General features: G+C 46.6%; 6 protein-coding genes across 6 annotated transcripts; 2 read left to right on the top strand and 4 right to left on the bottom strand.

Moving 5' to 3' along the window:
- Positions 1–1,976: 1,976 nt before the first annotated feature.
- N7481_003192 (isocitrate lyase/PEP mutase family protein) lies at positions 1,977–2,747 on the bottom strand (the record flags this gene model as incomplete). The annotated part of the gene is made up of 1 exon (XM_057262411.1): positions 1,977–2,747. The coding sequence occupies one exon, from the start codon at positions 2,745–2,747 to the stop codon at positions 1,977–1,979; it is 771 nt and encodes a 256-aa protein (XP_057124072.1).
- Positions 2,748–3,857: 1,110 nt separating this feature from the next.
- Positions 3,858–5,740, top strand: N7481_003191 (putative MFS transporter; the record flags this gene model as incomplete). The annotated part of the gene is made up of 6 exons (XM_057262410.1): positions 3,858–4,068; positions 4,134–4,167; positions 4,221–4,385; positions 4,453–4,924; positions 5,031–5,358; positions 5,430–5,740. The coding sequence occupies 6 exons, from the start codon at positions 3,858–3,860 to the stop codon at positions 5,738–5,740; spliced, it is 1,521 nt and encodes a 506-aa protein (XP_057124071.1).
- An 839-nt stretch (positions 5,741–6,579) lies between these two features.
- Positions 6,580–9,935, bottom strand: N7481_003190 (uncharacterized protein; the record flags this gene model as incomplete). The annotated part of the gene is made up of 3 exons (XM_057262409.1): positions 6,580–8,052; positions 8,309–9,080; positions 9,142–9,935. The coding sequence occupies 3 exons, from the start codon at positions 9,933–9,935 to the stop codon at positions 6,580–6,582; spliced, it is 3,039 nt and encodes a 1,012-aa protein (XP_057124070.1).
- Positions 9,936–12,913: 2,978 nt separating this feature from the next.
- Positions 12,914–14,563, top strand: N7481_003189 (uncharacterized protein; the record flags this gene model as incomplete). Its single annotated transcript, XM_057262408.1, has 3 exons — positions 12,914–13,439; positions 13,514–14,060; positions 14,221–14,563. 3 exons carry the CDS (start codon positions 12,914–12,916, stop codon positions 14,561–14,563), a joined length of 1,416 nt encoding a protein of 471 aa, XP_057124069.1.
- A 4,110-nt stretch (positions 14,564–18,673) lies between these two features.
- On the bottom strand, positions 18,674–19,822 carry N7481_003188 (ankyrin repeat domain-containing protein; the record flags this gene model as incomplete). The annotated part of the gene is made up of 2 exons (XM_057262407.1): positions 18,674–19,186; positions 19,508–19,822. The coding sequence occupies 2 exons, from the start codon at positions 19,820–19,822 to the stop codon at positions 18,674–18,676; spliced, it is 828 nt and encodes a 275-aa protein (XP_057124068.1).
- A 158-nt stretch (positions 19,823–19,980) lies between these two features.
- N7481_003187 (ankyrin repeat domain-containing protein) lies at positions 19,981–20,967 on the bottom strand (the record flags this gene model as incomplete). Its single annotated transcript, XM_057262406.1, has 1 exon — positions 19,981–20,967. The coding sequence occupies one exon, from the start codon at positions 20,965–20,967 to the stop codon at positions 19,981–19,983; it is 987 nt and encodes a 328-aa protein (XP_057124067.1).
- Between the last annotated feature and the right edge of the window lie 459 nt (positions 20,968–21,426).

Raw genomic sequence — 21,426 nt, 5'->3', positions numbered from 1 at the left:
TCAGGGCTGATGATGGAGCTCCTGGCAAACGCGACGCGGGAGATTTTTGATGCGGTGGGGTGCGCCACAGTGACCAACTGTGCATGACACCTGAGGCAGCAACATATCTATACTTCACCACAGTAAATTATCTGCACCTGGGGATTCACGGATTACAATGAACTTAAAAACTGGAGTCAATTGGATACATGGGATTCCAGATGTGATGTATCTCTTTTCGGGACCCTTCACTGATTTCCTTTAGTCGGAGTGGATGCCGACTCTGAGCCTGAGGTGGTCTGTTCATAATGCCCGCCAGACTTTGGAACATATACTGCTGGGTAAGAGATGCTATCATTGGTTCAAGTTTTCGACATAACTTGAAGAATTTGAATACCAGCACCTCTCGAGTTGGAGATTTTCGATATATTGCTTGACACTTTGAATATTTAGTACCCAGAGCATTCATGAAGTCCGCTTGATGTTTGCGCACCTGGGCATCCCATGATGTTTCCCATGGGATGTTGGAGCCACAGCCGGAGGGGTTAGCATGGGGAAATCCAATAAGCGATTGTAATTCAAATAGATACAGTCAGATTGTGGATCAAATCTTTATATAAACCGCATGTGAATTTGTCGCAACGCTGAAACTGAAAAATCGCCGATAATACTGTTACCTCAAGCATCAAGTCATCAAGGCATCAAAGCCGCTGTGCCGGCGTTCCAGTGGATAGCTTCACTCGCTCTTCTCTCTAGTCACATATCGCCAATTTCAACTTTTCTATTCATCACCACAGCTTGATCGTCCGGACCACTTGATATTTGGTGATCAGCGTCCTCGTTCCGTCCATGCGTGGGCGCGTTTTCTGTCTTCTTGCCTGGGAATTGCTCAACATCGTAGTATTGGCCTGTGTCTTCTTGGTAACGCGAGTCGAATGTCTGCAGATGTTCGCCATCGGGTTGGCGATGCAATTAGTAGTCCTCCTGCTCCACTTCCCAAGAAAACGAGCGCCGGAATAGGGTGGAATGACGGACAGTCGGACAAATAGCTGTAGACGAGAAGCCAAACCTCAGGCCCAACATGCTCGGCAATCTTGAATCTAACGGTGTTCTTCTCGCAGATTCCCAGGCAGGTTCCCATTCGCTGAAGTCTCGCGTCTCTTGAGCCCACAGTCCGCTACAGTACGGTATTTGTTCAAATTGAAGTTGAATTCAATGTTCGAATATCATCGGCCAAGATGTTGTGGCCGAATGCCGGATTTTGATTTGGGCAGTGTTTCATTTTGATATATGCGAATGGCGGAAGATTATCCCAGATCCGAAGTCTGGTCGACGAAGTCTGAAGCGGGAGTAGTAGCATCCAAGGTTTACTTTGAACATTGGCACATGCTCCACTAATATAGAGATGGAGCACCACATTCACCGGCAATGTGCAATATACCACTTCGTTTTCTTGAGCCTTCCGTGGTTGGCCTTATGAAACGTTTGTGTATGCATAGTTGTTTTGTAGAGGGTTCCTCCAGCGAGGATGCCACCGCAGAGCTCATTCAGACATTGGAGGCAACCGGCGTGAGCATCATATGCGGCAGTACGTCCCGCTCGATCAAAGGAGGTCGTGGTATATGGGGGTATGTGACTCGGACTGTTGTAGCAGTGGGTTATTGGAGAAGAGAAGAGAAGAGAGAGCGAAACTATCTAGACAAATGAAAGGCACGGCACACGATAAATAGGCACACAGACTGAAGAAGAGAGTGGCCTGGAAGATCACAGCCATTTGAATCGAAAGTTGATGGGTGGGGGGAGTAGACGTTATCGGCCTACCCAGTCTCCCTTGAATAGGCTTAATCCGAACTAACAGCTCTCCAGTCCTCATACTCCAATCAAGAGCAAAAGATAAAGGAATCGGGGATCCCTTATATTTCTTATTCACGCCACTGACGGTGATACAAAGAAATACGTGACTTGATTTCCTACTAGTAGATAGCCAGCGTTGAGCCTCAAGACACGAAGAGCTCTTCGGCCATCTCCTTCATTTTCTCCAATGCCGCCCACTGAAGCCCAGGCCCGATACTAACCCTTGCAACACCGATCTTTGCTAACGTCGCCGGGGTAAGACCGGTTTTGGTTTTAGATACATTGAGTCGACCATCGAATGCTTCCACAAGCTTCACCACTTCATCCCGAGTAATACCTCCTCGAGGCCTACCACCCCAAACAAACACAGTCGTGGCACCGGCGGCAAGATAGGCCCTTCCGCGAGTGATGACCTCGTCGAGAGTCCCATCATGAAGCAATGCATCGCAGCGAGCATTGATCACAAATTCCGGGACTCCGGAATCTGCGGTAGCTTGGAGTGCCTGTTTGATTCGATCCACAGCCTCTGACTGCGTATACAATTTCTTAGCCTCATTATCAAAGTCCTCCAGGTTGATACCGACGACCCCAATTTTGATCAATTCTTTGACTGTCGAGGTAAGCTGTGCTCCATAGCCATCCCGTGCATCGACTGTCAAAGGTTTATCAAAGGGCTGAATCGAAGTAGCAATATTTCTGGCCGCCCGTAGGAGTTCCTCTCTACTGAGCGTGTCGTCACTCATGCCCGCAGCCTCTGCGACGGCGAAACTCGCGGTCGCAATCGCCTTCGACTGTGGCAATGAAGCGATTAGTTTTGCTGAGGCTCCATCGTATACATTTGCTAGGATGACCGGATCGCCGGGTTTATGCAAATCCTTGAACCGTTTCGCTAGTGTATTCTGAAGGTCGGCCATGATGAAGTTGATCTTTCGAGCAGGATTAATACCGGATATAAGTCAGTTGACCGAAGTTGCAAAAGCACAAGAAGGTAGGTGGGGAAGTTTGAACAATTTAAATAGCCTGAGGATATACTCGTCATAAAGCGACCGCCAATCTGACTCACATTGAAACACGCAGAGCCAAGACAAGACTCGTATCCGCATCAACCTTCCCTCCTCGGAGAACCATCTCGATCTACGGGAGCTTGTCGATGGCGGGATTGATACGAGGCCTGATTTTCAACCCAGGAGATCAATCTTCGGATTACATTAGGGAGTCCATTGCATGTCGTACTTATGCAACTATGAAAGCTCTCGGGAACTGGAAGCCCGCTGCCAGTTTGTGATATTCTGGACTAATAAATGAGATTAGTACTAGGAGCAATTTTTAAGATGAAAGAGGATTTGGCATGATCGCAGGAGTTGGATCAACTCTTACTTGCTGGTCAGCCACCGCAAGTTGGTGTTTAGTCACTCTGGTGCTTCCAATGCGAGGCTGTTCGGACCGAATCTCATTGCGATCCCGAAAATCGGGCCGAGTGTCAGTGTCAGATTGCCAGATTGCCCGAGCTTTACACTTCCCAGGGCTCCCTTGAGAATCTGCGCCCCTCGATCATCGACACCAACACATTTCAACGTAGCCCCACCTCATTTGTGACTGATTTTGCACGGCAATTGGCAAGACCGAGAGGGTTGCAATCGCAAGCTTTGTGGCTCCACCCAAGCTTCGACGCAGACTCTCTCCACCAAAGAACACCGCGATGGGATTGGCTGACCCCGCTGAGTTTGCCATCTCCAAAGACCACAAGCTCCACCGCAATTCAGCGGGGAACATCGCAGGGTGCCAATCACTTCAGCCACAGACGCACTCAGACCGAGGATACTCCAAATCCGCGGGGACTTCTACTCCATTCGCGGGTCACAATGTCCGCGGATCAACAGGATCAACACTCGCTTCTCGCTCCCCATAAGAAGATCCCAGCGCCCCCGGACTCTTTCCCCCCTCCCCGGAAAAAGTCCGCTTCTCTTTTCCCCATACCCTAGGGTACCCTACAATTGACGAGAAACGTCTGCGACAATTACGATATGGGGTTCTTTGGAAAGTCGGAATATCCGGAGGATCAGATCCAGCGGGCGCCGCCAGATCCGGATATCGAGAAGCGTATCCCATCGCATGAGGAGACGCCCAGTCAACCCAATCAGCCGGTAGCTGTGCCTGCGACAATTGATCCTGAGTTGGAGAGGAGAGTTTTGAGAAAATTGGATTGGCGAGTTCCGACTTTGATGGGGTTTTTCTGTACGTTCGTTCCCTTGCGACTCATCGCAGTCTTTGACCTTTTACTAATATCCGCCTCTCTTTAGATCTCCTTGCCTTCCTTGATCGAAGTAACATCGGGTGTGTCCACGATCGCACAACATGAATTCCAAATGAAACTGACCGCCAGACAGCAATGCCAAAATCGCCGGGATGGAGGAGGATCTAGAGCTAGACAGTGGTCGATACTCATGGCTACTCACGATATTCTACATCTCATACACCTTGTTCGAATTCCAGGCCTTGATGTGGAAGATTGTCAAACCACACCGATGGGCGGCCTTTGTCGTGTTTTCTTGGTACGCACCCATGTGAAGGAAAGCTGTGCTTTGTGCTTTGTGACGTGTATACTAATGCAACATCCAGGGGTCTGGTGTCCACATGCCAAGCGGCCACAAAGAATTGGGAAGGCATGATGGCCTTGCGATTCTTGATGGGCGCTTTCGAAGCTGGTTTTGGTCCCGGTGTACCCTACCTCCTCTCCTTCTTCTACCGACGCCATGAACTCGGCCTCCGATGTGGTCTCTTCCTGTCCGCTGCCCCGCTCGCGAATACTTTCGCCGGTGCCCTTGCATATGGTATCACTTCCGGTAATGCCGCCATCGCTAATTGGCGACTTCTGTTCCTGGTCGAAGGCCTGCCGGTTTGCGCGGCCGCTCTCTTGGCCTGGTTCTACGTACCGGATTCTCCTGCGAAGGCGAAATTCTTGACCGAGGAAGAGAAAGAGGTCGCGAGAGCTCGTGGTATCCAACAAGCCGGCGATGCGGAGCGAGAGGGAAAGGTACAATGGAAGGAATTGGCGATGACCCTCCTCGACGCGAAAGCATGGTTCACAGCAGTAAGTACAGCCAGCGCCTTTGGAGGACTGGAGAAAAATAACCCCAAGAAAAAGAAATCACAATTGTGTTAAGAGTCCTAGTTCTCATCACTGACCATCTTCCCAGTTCATGTATTTCAGCTGCAACGTCAGCTTCTCCTCGCTACCCGTATTCCTGCCCACCATCCTCAAGGAAATGGGCTTCACAGCCGTCGACGCCCAAGGCCTCACCGCACCACCCTTTTTCGCCTCCTTCATCGCGACGATCGCAACCACTTATGTGGCGGATCGGATTCAGCAACGTGGGCTGATGATCGCATTTCTCTCGATGATCGGCGGTGTGGGGTACATCCTGTGCGTGGCCTGCAGCTCCGTCGGCGTGCGTTATTTCGGCGTCTTTCTCGCTGCGTGTGGAGTCTTTCCGTCGATCGCAAATATTTTGCCTTGGGTTTTGAGTAAGTCCATATCTTGGTGTCTCAACTTGTTTCAATTCCCGCCCCCTAAGGTTCTCGCTAACACTGTTCAGATAATCAGGGATCCGATACCCGTCGTGGTGGAGGTATCATCTTGCTCAATGTCATCGGTCAATGTGGTCCGTTCCTCGGAACTAATATGTTCCCCGACACCTCGGCTCCCCGTTATATTAAAGGCATGTCGGTTTGTGCTGCGTTTATGTTCTTTACTTCCCTGCTTGCGCTTTGCCTTCGCCTGCTGCTGGTTTGGGAGAACAAACAGCTTGATAAAAAGTATGGCCCGAAGGTAGAGGCCGATCCGACTAAGCCTGATGCTGGTTTGTCGGAGGATAATTATGGTGCGAGCTTTAGGTATGTGCTATAACTGTAGAGTTTAGAATCTTGGAATATACCGAGCCCTAGGCACCTTCTTCAATTGTAAAGTGCCCTTGTTGCCCGTACTCTAGGCAACTTCTCTACCTTGCGCGTGCAGTATGTTTATTTACCCATAATATTGGCTGTCCCCTGTTCTCCTTCTATTCTTCTTCTTTATTCCCACAATACACCCTACGGGGCCACCTGGGTACCTCTTCACCACATCATTTCCTCCTTCGACCGGGAAAATAAGTGGCTTCCCGTTTTTATGGTAAACACTTTGAAATCCCTATAGACATTGCTTGAGTACCTTTGTCTGGTGTTGTATGTCGAGAATAATGATGTACCAGAGTATTGACCCTATGAGCTCAGCACAGCTTGGTTTCAACAAATCGGATTGAACATATACGTACCTCTGGAGCTAATCACAGAATCTCAAGTATAGACTGGCTCTAGGTAGTGCTGAAGTGATAGGGGTTAGAGGGGTTGGCAAGGCTGAAACTGGTACGACCGGGGGACACTTTATTCGAGAGTAAAATTCAATTGGGACCAGGGCAGCTCCCTACTCCCTAGTAATAGGAGGATCTACTGAGAAGCGGTAACTATTCAAAATTTATGTTACTAAACGATGCAGAGGGCGGTAAATTTACATTACACAATGATAAGGGCACCCCCTTCCCACGAACAAGGGTTAATATTTTGCTTTCCCTTGATGACTTAAAAACGGGACTGGAAATACTTAAATATCTGGTATAGTGGAGAAAAATTCTCAAACATAAGATTTCTTCGCGCCCGAAATTTCAAACGTCCTATCTAAGAATACGTGTCTGCTCAATCTATCACTGGCCCTTACTGGACCCTAGGCTTTTGTTGAAGAAGCCGAGCTAAACTTTGGGCGGCAGAGACCACAGCAGCATCCCGATTGGGGTATTCTTGGACATCAATAGCTTTCTCCCCATTCAACCAGACCGCGCAGCAGAAGACGCGTTCTGATTTAGGTATAGTATAGATTTGATAGACGATCTTTGCCCCCGGATTTAACTTCTGTAACAGGACCTTGGGGTGGTCCGTGATCACATCATCGCGACAGAATTGCTTGGCGCGGCGGAGGATCCCCATTCTGTCAGCCAAATGCCGGCAATCCTGCAGGCTGGCTCGAGAATCCACAAATACCGCCCCTAACACGCTTTTGACGATATCACTCAGGACAGAGTGGCCGCCCATGGCAGCTAGGTCGGCCCAGGGATATCGCATCGTCCTCAGCAAAGCTCTTTGAATTCTCCAGCAGTCATGTCGGGACGCCAATCGAAATTTGCTCAGGCCGGTAGTAAGCTCCTGACTGTGCGATTGTAAACAAGTCCACAGATAGACCTCGTCACGGGCATCCACCGTCCGACTAAGAGTCGGTTGAGGGACTTCATCGAGGCAGGACTCAACTTCCAGATGGAACTCCAGGCATACAAATGTTAAGAATAGATTGTTAGTGACAGCAGTTCTCAAACTTTGTAAACGATCGACCGACATGGTCCTGATTGGAGCGTAGAGTAGGGACTGAGTAACCACTAACTCCAGCACAGCATCACCTAGGAAGGACAGTCGACCGTAGGCAGTGGTCTGAGGCAGTCCAGATGCATAGTATGAAGAATGCGTCAATGCCTCCACTAGCAGGCTGCGGTCTGTAAATTTGTATCCGAGTAATTTTTCCATCTCACCCAGTGCCAAAGAGTACGAGGTCATCGGACCAGGCCGATTCTGCTCAAAGCTGCCATCACTTAGCACTGCAGCGTGCCAGGTCTTGATTGCCGGTACAAGAGCCGCAGCACAATTCGCGGCTTGCTTCCTACCGCCATCAGTATAGGCTGCACCCACAATCGCCCTAACCATCTCTCCCAGTGTCCTAGCACTGACCTTTCGCGACTCCGGGACGTTCGGTGGCGATAAAAGATTGGAAACCCAAGCAGGTTTCCACTTTTTTCCGTTAAACCGCCTGGTGATAAGGAATCTCTCTAGCCCACACATTCTGGCTGCTTGGGCTAGCCCACAGTCCGAAATAATAGCCTCCTTAACCCTGGAAAGCAGGCCTTCATGCCAGGCAGGGTGATGCAGAAACAGCTGCTCACTAGTGATATACTTCAGAAAGGTGGCCCCCACAGAAGCCAGGGACCGAAATCGAGCAGGACTCCCGGAGCAAGTAGGTCGAATAGCCACGGAAAGGAGATCTATACTGCGGAACGACATGCCTGATAAAACTTTCTCCCGAAGCTGTTCGGCGACCATATATACGCCAATCTCATGGGTAATACAGGGGATATAGAGAGCTGCCTGCCCCCATATAGATGGCAGTCGATCCATCGTCGCATCTAGTACTCCTGAGAACATCTTTTTTATTTCATCGTTAGGCCCCGGGTAATTTGGTTTTAACCCTCTGGGTGCGCGGCGAGAAAGAAAGTTTCGCCGTCGCGGCAAAGGGTGTAGCCCCCCCTGAAGACAATCAATGCTGCATGGGGGGGCCTGGAGGCCAAAAATCCATGATCCATGGATAGTTATACCATCGTGGACTACGAAGAAGTCCTGGTACCCGTGTGCGGCATGCAGTTTTCATAGCCTCGTCGAGGCAAATCCTGCCAGAGTATGCATCCAAAAATGCTTGCATTGCAGCTGGCGCAGCATCTGGAACAAATAGTGCGACGAAATCCATGCAAGGCCTAGGTTGCAGCAGGTGCTCATATACAGACTGGAGGATCAAATGCGTGACTTGTCGGTATAACGTGGTAAATTGATTGTCAGGGGCGATCAGTGAGCCTGGTGATAGATGAAACCCGATAGTTGTATTATCATTCAGAAAGAGGGGGAATTGAATTTGCCTCTGTATCTGCAAAGGGATGATCATCATCAGTTCGAGACTTTCCTTTCGTGGGTGTTGGATCTGCACACGGTGAGCGTACAGGTCCACTTCATCGAGATTCCATCGAGCAGCCATCTCGGCCCATGGGTTTATTGGCTCAGATACAAAATGGATGGTTTTGGAAGAGATAAATGCCGAATCGACGAGATCTGCCAGCTTTGTTGGCAGTAGATAGTCATTCACCAGGCCTGCCGCCCAAAGGGCCTTATATGCTTGCAGCGCAGCGTCGGCATTCGCAAGTTTCTTACTAGACCACCACCGTAAACCTTTTGTTTGTTGAAGAGAAGGATGGAGAGCACTTGTTAGACTGATTATAGCTCGAACTTGGCTATCATCGCTCTCCTCGTGATGGTATAGTGGCTGATTGCCGATGTACGGTTGTTTCGGTAACTTTGCGCAGAAAATATTCAAGTGACTCACGGCATCCATCATATTTAGGTGAGCGCTACCCTAAATTAATAACGATCTCCCGGCCTCTATTTATTCTTGAAGGGTGTTTTACATACCCTGTGTTTTTCACCTGCAACGACAAACAAGGTTCTGCCTGGAGTGGATGATTGAAGACAGCTCTTGTATCATCTTGGTATGTTTTCACCAACACGTCTTCAATTTTCATCAGGTTCCCCAGCCCCTCCTCGTCCTCTTTGTTGCCTACGAAGACGATGAAGGTGGATTCTCCCTCGCGAGCCCTTCCACGTCTTTGGACGAAGGACCTTATACTAAGAGGCCTGTCGAAACAGATGACGGTATTACACGCCGGAATATCTATCCCCTCTTCTAATGCGTTCGTGGTGATGATAAGGTTCAATTTTCTTGTCCGAAACCTTTTTAGTGTATCTTCCTGGCCGTTGATGTCATTGTGGCATTTTCCAAGATCAGTCCGGCTCTGATTATTTGACATGCCGACAAAAGTCTCACAGCGGAAATTGTCTTTGGTATTGGGATATTGCTCAATTAGTGACTTTAGAATCATCACCGTCGCTCGTTGAGCCACGAATATCAGCCCATGAAAGTCATGATTTGCCATCTGTGACAAGTTCTGGAGCAGAACCCGGCATTTGGGGGAGAGGTCAGCGGGCATGATAGGTAAACGGGGCTGTTCCAGGGAGTCAAGGTCACACAGAATTTGCATAGTGAAGTCTTTGACAGTGTTAGGAGACCAGTTAGCCTCAGCATCTTCGCGTTGGTACTCTTTAAAACGCATGATGGAAGTGTACATGTATTCAGCAGCGGCCCAACTACCTAGCTCATGGTATATGGTTTCCGACGTTCGTTTGAATTGATAAAGTTGCGAGGCCATCGACAAAGGATAATTTCTAACCGTATAATCGACCATGTCGCGAAGTCGAGTCAAAAGCCTGGGCTCTGCTGTACAGCGTACTTCTTGATTATCAAGAAAAGAACAGACGCGTACCTGCGGACGATTGGTAAAGTTCATTAGATCCTGGTGGTGTACATCTGGGGCTATGCACCTGCTATCGAGGTTTCTCTCAAGCTGTCTGTTATGTGGGCAATCAACAACGATTCCTCTCATCTTTCTCAATTGCAAACTTACTCGAGGCTGAAAACATCAGAATTGGCCGGAGAGGCAGAAAGACCCAAAATCCGAGGTAATGTGTTTGGGTCCTTCAGTTTGTAGGGGTGGTAGAAGATCTTCATTATCTTATTCGCCGGGCTGTTTTTTGTACAATGATGGGCTGATTTTAATAGAAGATAAGTTTCTCAACGGCCTAGACATTTCCCAGTTTAAGTTACCTTCATCAAACACGAGTAGTGAAAGTTGATCCATTGTCATGAACCCATGGGTTAAGACGTCAAGCAGGACCTGGTGGGTTGAGACCACGGCTCGCACATTGGCCAAAGCGGAATCCCAGACAACCTTTTCTCCCCAATGGTCGACTTGATCCCTGCCCGTAAGAGCTCGGGGGCGGCTTGAAGGAAGATGAGTTTGAAGAGCCTTCACCTGTTGCTCACACAGCGCGATAGTAGGACAAAGAAACCATACAAGCTAGATGGAGGATGATTGAGCCCCCACCCTCGTACCACTGGTAAATATACCCAAAAGAGGGACAAAAGAAAGAAAAAGAAAAGCATTACCTTATCTGGATTCATATTCAGTGCTTCCCGGATGCGAAGGATTGCTCTGGAATAAATTTCAATGGTTTGTAAAAGAACTATCAGTCCTTACAGAGTGACAAACATGAGCGTTTTCCCTGTACCGGTGCCCATCTAAAGTGTTTCAGTTAGACCCTGGGATTGATCTTCGCGGAACAACACCCCCTTCTTACAGCGACAATTATATTTTGCTGAAGACTAGCTCGAAGCATCTCCAATTGGTACGCTCGTTCGTGAATCAGCTGCTTTCCCTTATTATCCAGAGCCATTTTGCATGTAAATTTCAGTTTTGCACAAGATGGTGTGATGGAGGGGTATGAGGAAATCAAAATGCGGGATTATAGGAGACGAAGGCGTCTTTACTCTAATAGCAACTATGCTCTCCAATGAAAAATGAACACATTTTCATTCTGACAAATGATTTTCAAATGCACATGTTGGGCTGCCAGAGGCTGCCTACTAAACTAGGTTTTGGTAATGGGCTTGCCAAGTTCCTACATGGCTCATGACTACTCACAAACTTGCACATTAGCCCAATCGCGCTCTTTTTGGGAAATTCTTTGGAAGAATAATTTGTCATAAGTTATCTTCTATAAACATATTCAAATATTTTCTTTCAATTGGTTGTAAATCTCCCGGGCGGCCAAATGTGCTGCTTCTCTCTTTGTCCGAGCCCTACCAGAGCAGGTAACATCTCCATACTGAACCGTTACTTTGAACGAAGGAGGTTCAAGTGAAATGGTTTCCTCGCTGACTCTTTGGAACCTTCTATTCTCCCTCTGTGCCCTTTCATGTAGTATAGAAGTATATCGATAGAGAGCAACTGCGTGTTCCGTATGTCGTCTACGATCCATATGAGCTGAACTAGGAGAATTCGACTGCGACGATTCCATGCCCAACGTTCCGTCACTACTAGCATTGAACTGTCTGGGCACGGTTTGTGATAATATATCTCCAAGGTTCCATATAAGCGTAAGCTTTTGCGGCTCAGGAGAAACTCTGTAGGTCTGCCCAATCAGAGTAACAAAATGATCTCGGGCACTGCTATCTTCTCCAATAGTTCTCAAAGGAAACGTTTGAGAGGCACGGAGCGGATTAATTATTCCATTCCAGTCAAATGTTTGGAAAACATGATTGAAATGGGCCTGTGTTTGCGTTAGAATAAAGGTCAACTCGGGGTAATAATGGTAGCAGTGGGCTAACCTCAGTCTCATCTCTCGATGCTACAGAGCCTATGAGCGACGAGATCACTGATATCCGACAGACAAGTGTACCGATAAGATGGTCTTTGTATAATATAATGTCAGAATATTAGACGCAGATTAAAAGATGGCCATGTTACCTACCATCGGAGCCGGATGATTGGTTATGATTTAGTAAGTTGGTCATGTTGCTGCTTCGTCGTTGTAGCAAAGGAATATCACTAATTAGAAGAACAGGAATATGGAGAAGTTATGGTAATTAATCTCATCGTCCCCTTTGAAATATTTATTACATCATGATGCAGTAATTGCAGGGTGGAATTCGCTCAATTGTGACTCATCTTGGGGCTCTACCGCAAGAAACCTCGACTCACTAGCCGTGATTGTATTCTTTTTATGAAATCACATGCGTAAGCTATTGTGATGATGACTGACAGCCTCGCGTAGGTGCGTTGTCCTGCGGGGTAAGATAAGCCATACCATGCATTGTCTTACATGGCAGACATGAGTGAGCCCAACCTGAGAAGGTATTAGATTTAACACGATAGAAACAGCCTCCGACTCTAACTATTACAATTAGGAGAGGTTCATGTGCATTAGGCTAATTTAAGTTATTGGGCGCTCATCAAGGCAATATTGCGTGGCTTGGATGTGACTTGTCATTTGGTGATCGAATGGATCCCAATATCGCTCCGTGACGAAGGAAAAAGAGGGGGTGGAAACCAGTAGAAAGTAGCCCCAAGTTAGATAGGACTGAGAATGAGGCCAGGGTCATGGCGAGCTTGGGCAGCGATCTTCAACCAAACTTCCCATAAATCACCCAGGTGCAGTGAGCCAGCAATAGTCAAAAACAGAGTCTCGGGTATATATATCAGGTGTACAAGGGGAAATTTTACAATGACATCGATGGATCGTGATTTCTTAAGTCTTCTTTTTGGACCGCTTTTTTGATTGAGACGCAATGAATGAAGAATCCGCTGAAGCTTCGTTGATGGCCTATAAAGATAAGAGACTTCGACTACTCTATGAGCCTTTAGGCTTGCTCCATGCTTTGGGCGAAGTTCGAGGTGATCGGATCAAAACAAGCGACTTAAACGATGAGGGCAGAGGGCTCTCTGGCCCCAGGTGCCATCGAAACTTAGTTGACGCCATTTCCTACATATGTGCGTATCGAAAGGAGCCTGGGTACGTTACCGCGGCAGCCATAGAGGAAGCTCCCGACGCGATAGTGGTACTACTGGCTGCCAATGGTGGCATTGATGTGAAGGTTGTCACTTTTCTGGAGACCGTTCTTAAGATTCTTTCATGGGTAATCAAGAACCCTAGCGGCGTAAGACTGACCAAGACAGAGGGCCGAAAGATCATGAAGATCTTAGCTGAACATGTGCTGGCTTTCAACGCTCCCAAAATCTTTCAATACTACCTGCAAGTGAGCAAAATGGTCCCCTCGTTATTAATGCGGCTGAGCACCGAGCCGGCATTAAAAGGTACGCAGCGTTGTCTGTAGCAAGAACAAGTTCGGTGAAGCAACAAAACTAATTGATTTCACAACCATGAACAGATGATGTTAGTATGATCAAGCTTCGCAGCTGGTTTACGGCAAATCTATCGAAAGATGGTCTTCCGCTACAAGAACGCGACATGCCAATCCTAGCCTTCTCCAGCTACGATAATAGAAAGATCTTCGAGGCCTTGCACAACCACACTGGAAACCTCGAACAAACCCGTGGGATAGAGCGACTCTTTAAGTTACTCTACAAATTGGGAAAGCATGTAGCTCAGTGCAAACGTCTGCTTGAGGCCACTATTGCACTTCATTCTGAGCTGGCTCGGGGTTTCCGTATCGAGACGATAAGCGGATCACCGGAGAAGCGGACCCCCCTTTTGCCCCGGACCTGTAAAATAAAGGACATCAGCAATCGTATGTTTTCTGAATCTGACAAGCGGGATGCATTTTTGCGGCAGTTGCAACAAATTTACCCGGGTACTGAACTGGACAGGGTCCTGTCCAAGGACGTTTCTAAAGGAAAAACACGCGTGCACGCGGAACTTCTCGTGCTCGATCATTTTGAAAAAACTGGTGGCAGATTTATCTTCGAGCAGGACAGGTACATTGGATGCAGCAAGCCGGCATGCTATCTCTGCTATATATTCATCACCTGTCATCCGGGGGGGCTATGCAAGACCGCCTTCTCATCAGAAACTCTATTTAAGTTGGCGACTTCCGGATATCCGTGACGACAGCTTGAATGCTGCGATCCGTTATAGAAATCAAGATGATATTCTGTCTCGCATGACTGATACGGTCCGAATGGATCTGAAGAATGACATTGCTGCCAAAGTCGGTAGGCGGGTGAGCTACGCGGACTCGACAGCAGGGGGCATATCTACTATTATTGACATGGAATCTGATCTTATCCCATTTGCCGATGATCTTTCCCTTCCAGAGCTTCTCAGGGCTTTTGAACTTCCAAATCAGAATCATTATAGCCCTAAAATACCTCCCATGGGCTCAGTCATCTATACCGAAAGCTTGCTCTCAAATCCCAGAGGGGACAGTTTAGATGGTAAGAGTGATGATGATTCAGATGCTGGTGGGGTAAAAGTTTGATGGAAAGAGCCATATTGCGCGAGAGGCTTTTCCACTTTCACCAAGAAATAAATTCACCATTTGCTTTGCTCTTGCCTCTTATTGTTACATGTTTTGCAAAGAAGTTTGCTTTGAACAACGCGGAAACATATGATACAACGTTCACATTTTGTAATATTAAATATTGGGCCGAAGAACCCACGGAGCTCTCAAAATACTAGCATTCAGGTACAATTCTAGCTATTCAAGAATTTTTATCTAGGTTTGCGGTGAGTAGTATCAGTGTGAGTGACCTCGCATCACCGCTGGACGGCCTTGTATATACTCTGCCGTTCTTAGACTGACATGTGGTTGCAATCTATGAATTCCCATAGATCGAAATTTTGAGAAGGAACTTAATTAATTTAATAGCACATCTGACTTTAGCAGAGGGCATCAAGTCATCGATCGCGTAATCTATCCTGGTTCTGACATTCGTTACGAACATATCATTATACCACCGGTCGTGCGATGGGCATGCAGATTTCGTCCATTAACTCTTTTGCCTTGGCAGCACGACCCGAGCGCTGGCCGGATTTGAAGCGTCCGATTAATTTCTAAGATAGCGATTTCAAATACAAAGCTTGCACGTACATACAACAGTCAAATAATATTTTCTTTTTGTAAGTCTTGCGATCAAATGACTGATAAATGTCAAGTTATTAATCTGATTTAAGAGCCTAGATGAGTGGTATAAGGTGGAATGCCTATTTCGGGTCTACTGACCAAGACCTCCTTATAAACGATAAATGTATAAGCTGGAGGCTCTATAAATGATACGAGACTTTAAAATTTATAATAGATGAAGGTGGGCATGTAAAATCCCAAGATGGACAAATTAAGAGGGTAAATGCCGTTCTCATTGCCAACTGCGCACTCACTCTGTCATACATTGACCACTCAGCCGGAATAATTTGATCCATAATCGTAAGATGATGCTTATGCCTATATTAGGTGACTGGATTGAGCAAGCCTGCGCCTGGGATATCTTTTGTTTGGCGAACTTTTTTGCAAGCAAGTATAAAGCTGGTAGTTACTTCGGCTGGATTAGTCATAGGTGATATTATAGACGATATTCAACTATTAAAGCTCGGGCAGTCAGGGAGCAATATCATGGAGATAATTGGTAAACTAAGGCACTGTAGAAGATGGGAGATGTGGAGCTCATACATTTCGGCGAGCTATGATTAAGCTCAACTATATTTCCTTCTCTGGGATGAGCCACCCGTTTCTGATAAAAGGCGTGTAGATCTTACGCGCAGATGAGTTTTGAGAGAGCAGCAAAAAACCCCGCTTTTCGGAATTCTTTAGATGGGAACAAATTTAATTCATTCGAGCAGGTTCTCTTGATTCTTATGAATGTATATTCTATCTAGCTGTGGAGCAGAAAGGCTATCCGTCGGGCGAGTACAGTAGATCAGGCAAGATGAGTCATGATGAGTTAGGGACAGGCTGTTTATAAGGTAGAATGGAGCAAGGCTGCGCGATACATATTAGATAAGGCGTCTTCCTGCTGCAACTGTTGATAGGATAGGGAAACGATGCTGCAGGGCGCCTTTTTCTGCGTCCGTGCCAGGCCAGCTGACGTGGTCTGCGAACCCCGCAAACCTAGCCTCGATTTATGTAGTTGATGACGTTTCTTAGTTGATGGAATTAGTGAGATAACGCTTCGGCTATTTATATGTGCTGTCCTCCTTCTAGACAATCTACACATAAAGGATGCCAAAACACAGAGCAAAAGAATTCCACGCCGTCGCTCGCGGGCATATTTCAGGCATCATAACTCAATCATGGTATTGCAATCCTAACAGCTATGGCTTACTGAGATGTATTAATTTCATTTTCAGGTCTAACGCCGATGCACTGACTAACGACTTCAAAGGCAAGAAACACAGAGGCTTCCGAACTTTAGAACAAGGGCTGGGCTATCTCGTCGAAAATGGACATGAAATATCGGACGTTTATTTGATTGGCCCTGAGAAAACGCATTCTGAGACTCAGTCCGAACCTGTATACGCTGTGGTAAATGGTAAACAAGGAGAAACAATTCATCTAAGATATGCGTATGTTTCTATCCTTTGAGAGGATATCCTATTTTTAAACCGTTTGTCCGTTCTTGATGAGTCAAAAAGGTTAATTTCATCTCTTGTCAATGTACCTTCTGACTCTGAGTGTGGGCTGCGGGACTTTTTATGCAAACACCCTGACACGGTATTACTGCATCTACGACTTCACTTCTTTGGGAAGAAGTACGATATGTAACGCCTTTCAATTATCTGTCTTTATAAACTCTTATTCACGGTTGATGATCTTCCGCTGGGAAGCGAAGAACATACCAAGGTCGTTCCAAAGCTCTTCGATCTTGCTAGCGCATTAGGCCCAGAGAGCGAAATATTCAAAATGATGCTTCACTATGTATCCTCGCGCTTGCAATTTTTGACTCGTCGCCAAGATCTTGTCATTATATTAGCCAAGCGACCAGACTTGAATCTCCACCTTCTCAGATATCTGGCATGGAGTACACAATCGTACTGAGCCCATGATTGAAGCACTAGGGAATATCGCGGGAGTTTGGAAAACTCTCCAGGTCGAATCTGCTACGACGTGGAGCAAATCATCGAATTGCAATTCAGGGCATCTAAAGTACATCGTATTGCCAATCGAATTCCAAGTGGATAGAATGAGTAAACTAGTGGAAAGCTTCTACTATGACGGAACCCAGTTTCGGCTCAGAAAGATAGTTGAGCTCGTCTCCTACTTGAGCTATCACATGGACCTGGCCCAGCAAGCACTCAATCCTTTATAGGGTGGCGGGTACTCGATAATTCGCTTCTGTATTTAGAGTCACACAGAAGATCTTGAGTTCAACGTAGTACTACCTTTGTGCGAACTTTTTATCCTCCATTCTGAGCTTCCTGGCATTCTTTGCTAAAGTAAGGAAGTCAGTATCATCTGTGGTATGGATGAGAATGATCGTCCTTACAGGGGCACACTTAGATATCGACCAAAGTAAACCAGTAAGAAGAAGAGATAGAAAACCAAATAAAAGATACCACCTCCAATCAGGATTATCTTGAAGCAGGTCGATATTCATGCCAAATAGACTCTAGGTTTTAGTAAGTCATCGTATCAAGAGCAATGCTTCCTCGAGTTGTCACTTACCGAGGCGAACATTAAAGGCAAGAATATAAACTTTGTAAATGACATTGTCAATGAGTTATATACATAACTTGAAGAAGATGACTTGAAGGCTTAGCTTACGGTGATCCAGCTAAGGCGCTTAAAGCTTGCCGCTTCATTTGTAGAAACCCATGCCAGCTCCTGCAAAGTTAACACCTGCTTGAAAAGGGTTATTTTAGTCAACATACGATTTGGAGGAGTTCCCGGACGGCCCGCTCCATGTGGTCAAGCTTCGCAGTCACGGTTTGATCGAGGTTGTCAATGGTTGCCCTTAGCTCAGGCTTGTATCCTCTTTGAAGCGTTGAATTGTTTTTGACCACTTCATGAAGCCCTTCAACGTGAGATTGCAAGCACCGACGGAAAGTTGCACGTTCTACCGCATTTTTGGCAAGTTCGTCCACTAAGCCATGACTTCTACTATGTTTTCTGACCTGTTCATGTCTCTGCACAGTCACGTCTCTTGTATCAGCTCCCAATTTCATCTTTCATGGATGAACAATATATCAAGAAGCTCACCAGCTCTTCTACCCTCTCGTTTGTATAATTGCATTTTTTGTTCCAACGCTGGTAGAGATGCTCCAGAAAAATTTTGAAAAACTCCGAAGGATTATTAGGAACACCGCCACGAGGAAGCATACTGATAAATCCATAAGCAAGGCCTTCTGTTGTATTCCTGCTAGTCCACGCAATGCCCCATGGATACTCATCCCGATTTTGGTCACATGGGAAGGACAGGGAGATATAAGTGACAAAGCGATGGCCAAAATCCTTCTGAGTTTCCTTCCAATAACACTTATAAGTGCTCAGCATTTCATGGATACCTAAGCTTCTGGGCAACAGCGACCAAACTTGGGGTTTCCCGCAGATACTTGGGATGTTAGATATAATACTATGACTCTAATATAGATCAACTCACCACAATCTCGTTTGTTTTGCGCTAGGCAGCCAATTGCACTCGAGTTCATTAATATACTCCACAGCGAAACTGTTGTTTTGCTGGGCCAACTTGGTGATCTGAATCCAAGAAAGATTTTTGTCGCCTAGGAAGAACCATTCCTCGGATCCAATACGGCTGAGATCAATTAACGGAGCATTAAGCAATAGATCCACAAGATCTTTGTTTCGAGTTTCCAAAGCATACTGCAAAGGAACCTTTCCAGTGTGGTCTTTAGAGTTCGCATCTGCATTCGCGCTAATTAAAGCCGATACAATGTCCTGCCTGCAACTGAGGCATGCAAGATGCAGAGGAGTTCTCCCTCGCGGGTCAACTTGATCAAGGTTATAGCCAGCTTGGATAAGCTTTTTCACTAGAGTTAGTGTCGCCTCTTGGTCGATTGAGCTCAGTCCCTCCACCAGTAGATGCATAGAATTGTTGTCGGCTTCTTTTAAGAGGTTAATCACAGCCACATTCTCAGCTTCCAGTGCCTATATCAACGGAGTCTTGGAGAATTTGACTTCTGTCCCATCACAGATGTTAATATCGGCTTTTTCCATCACTCCATTGTCTTCTAAGAAACATGACACGATTTCAACATCACCATATTGAGATGCCCATAAGAGCCAAGTTCGGCCGCTCTCGTCTTTTTTATTTGGATTAGGCAAAGCCATGGTCAGAAAACTCAGAGTAGATGGATTTGCTGCTCTGTTAAGACTTAGCTGTCCCAAATTACAAGCTGACTTCATAGCAAAAGTATTCCTGGCTCGGAGGAACCACCAAAAACCCGTATGACCGTTTCTGTCACACACGTGAGGATCTGCCCCTTTTTCGATGAGGTCGATCATTATCTGAATTAATTGACGCTTGGCAGCATACGAAAAAGGGGTATGGCCATACTCGTCTTTTTGGTTGACCCGTATGCCAGGGTGATCAAGTAAGATCTTTACTGCTTGTGCGTGAGAATTCGCAACAGCCAAGAAAAGTGGTGTCAACTTATGCTCATTCTCCGCATTGACCTCTGCATTTGACTTGAGTAACTGCTTGATGATAGTGTCTTCGCCCATAATGGCTGCAATCATGAGAGGAGTTCGGTTCTCCGCATCGCGAGAGTCAACGCAAATCATTGGGGTTTCCAATAAGATTTTGACGGCTCTGGTGTTTCTCATTTCAACTGAGCATGCCAGTGCCGTTCGACCAACCTCGTCAGCGGAATTTACATCTGCTCCCCCATTGATAAGTATCTGCAATATTTCAACGTACTGAAATTCTGCAGCTAGCAACATCAGAGGCTTCTTTGTTGGTGGATTTTCAGCAGAGAGAAATTCTCAATTTCCAGCAGGATATCGTCATGTGGGAGATAAGTTGCAAATAGCCATCTACAGAGCGGAGGCCACTGTATTTCATCAACTGCATCCAAATCTGCCCCTGAACCGATGAGAAGTCTGGTAATCTCAATATGACCAAGTTCTGTGGCCATGGACAGCGGCGACCGCCCTTTGACCCGATGATTGGCTAAGCTCTTATCAATCTCCAGTAACAGCTGGGCTGTCACGATGTCTCGTTGAAAGATTGACCAGATCAGAAGGTCTCGTTCAACATGAAAGATTTTTCTGCCCTTCGATCTCGCATCGATCAAGTATCTTATGATTCCATTATCCCCAGTTTCTGCAGCAGCAACCAATGGAGTTCGACCAATTAGATCTCGGTGTTCATTGTCAGTACTCTCAATTGAAAGCATATATCTTATTGTTTCGCTACGGCGGCTTGAGACTGCCCAGAAAAGGGGCGTCCAGCCTTTTAAATCAGTCGAGTTGATCGCCGCATCGGAGTCGAGCAGAATTTTCACATGGTCGAGTTGCCCAAGCTCTGCAGCCAAGGATAACGACGTGCGACCATTATTATCTTTCAGATCAACATAAGCCCCGTGGCTTATCAGACTTCCCAATGAATGGATATGTGGACATTTCACGGCGGAAAATAGGCATGTTCGGCCATCGGCGTCGCGAAAGTTCACATCGATCCTTTCGTGCTGCAAAATTTCGTTGAGCACTTTTGATTCTGATGTGGCTTTCATCAAGGGCGAGATTCCTTCAATTTGAAAGTTGATCTCGAGGAATGAATTCTTCATATATATGTCAAGCCTCCTGATATTCTTTTTAAGCCGTTTTGGTTTCTTTATGATAGATGTGATTGTATTAAGGAAGTCTTGCTGAAGCCGAGCTTGGGCAATAGCGTCTTGGGAACTATTCTCTCTGAATAAGGCCTCCATTATCAGATGGAGATACTTCGAAGTTGTTGAAAATGGTATTTCAATAAGTGAGCGTTGATGAAGGTTATCAAAGTTGAGGCTCGCTGCTCAGGTTGAGGAGAGAGCCGAGTTGGTTTTGCTGCCTAATTCGGTGCCTAATTCAAGTGCCTAATTCAGTGCCAGGTTGGCTTATTTCAATGAGTTTAGCAAGAGCGCGTTGATTAGGTCACAGCGCCTTCACACGCGCCGATCCATCAATCGAGTTTTTCTTCGATTAATGTAGGTGGTTGGTAGGGCTTTCGGTTTGGAATGGTCTTCCTTTCTCCGAGGATTTACCGAATCTTTACTGTTCAGCAGATGGTCGAGGCCATCGGCCTAAATAGGGCCGGGGACGGTGTCCTTCGGCGCACTACCCAATACCCCGCACTCAGCTAAGTATCCTCTACCTTTGCAATCCATCAGATCGCTAAATAATTGGAT

This window comes from Penicillium waksmanii (genome assembly GCF_028829765.1).
Source record: "Penicillium waksmanii strain IBT 27052 chromosome Unknown utg000004l:1.0-5674109.0:1.0-5678898.0, whole genome shotgun sequence".
NCBI classification, from domain to species: domain Eukaryota; kingdom Fungi; phylum Ascomycota; class Eurotiomycetes; order Eurotiales; family Aspergillaceae; genus Penicillium; species Penicillium waksmanii.
This window is presented reverse-complemented; position numbering and strand designations above follow the sequence as displayed.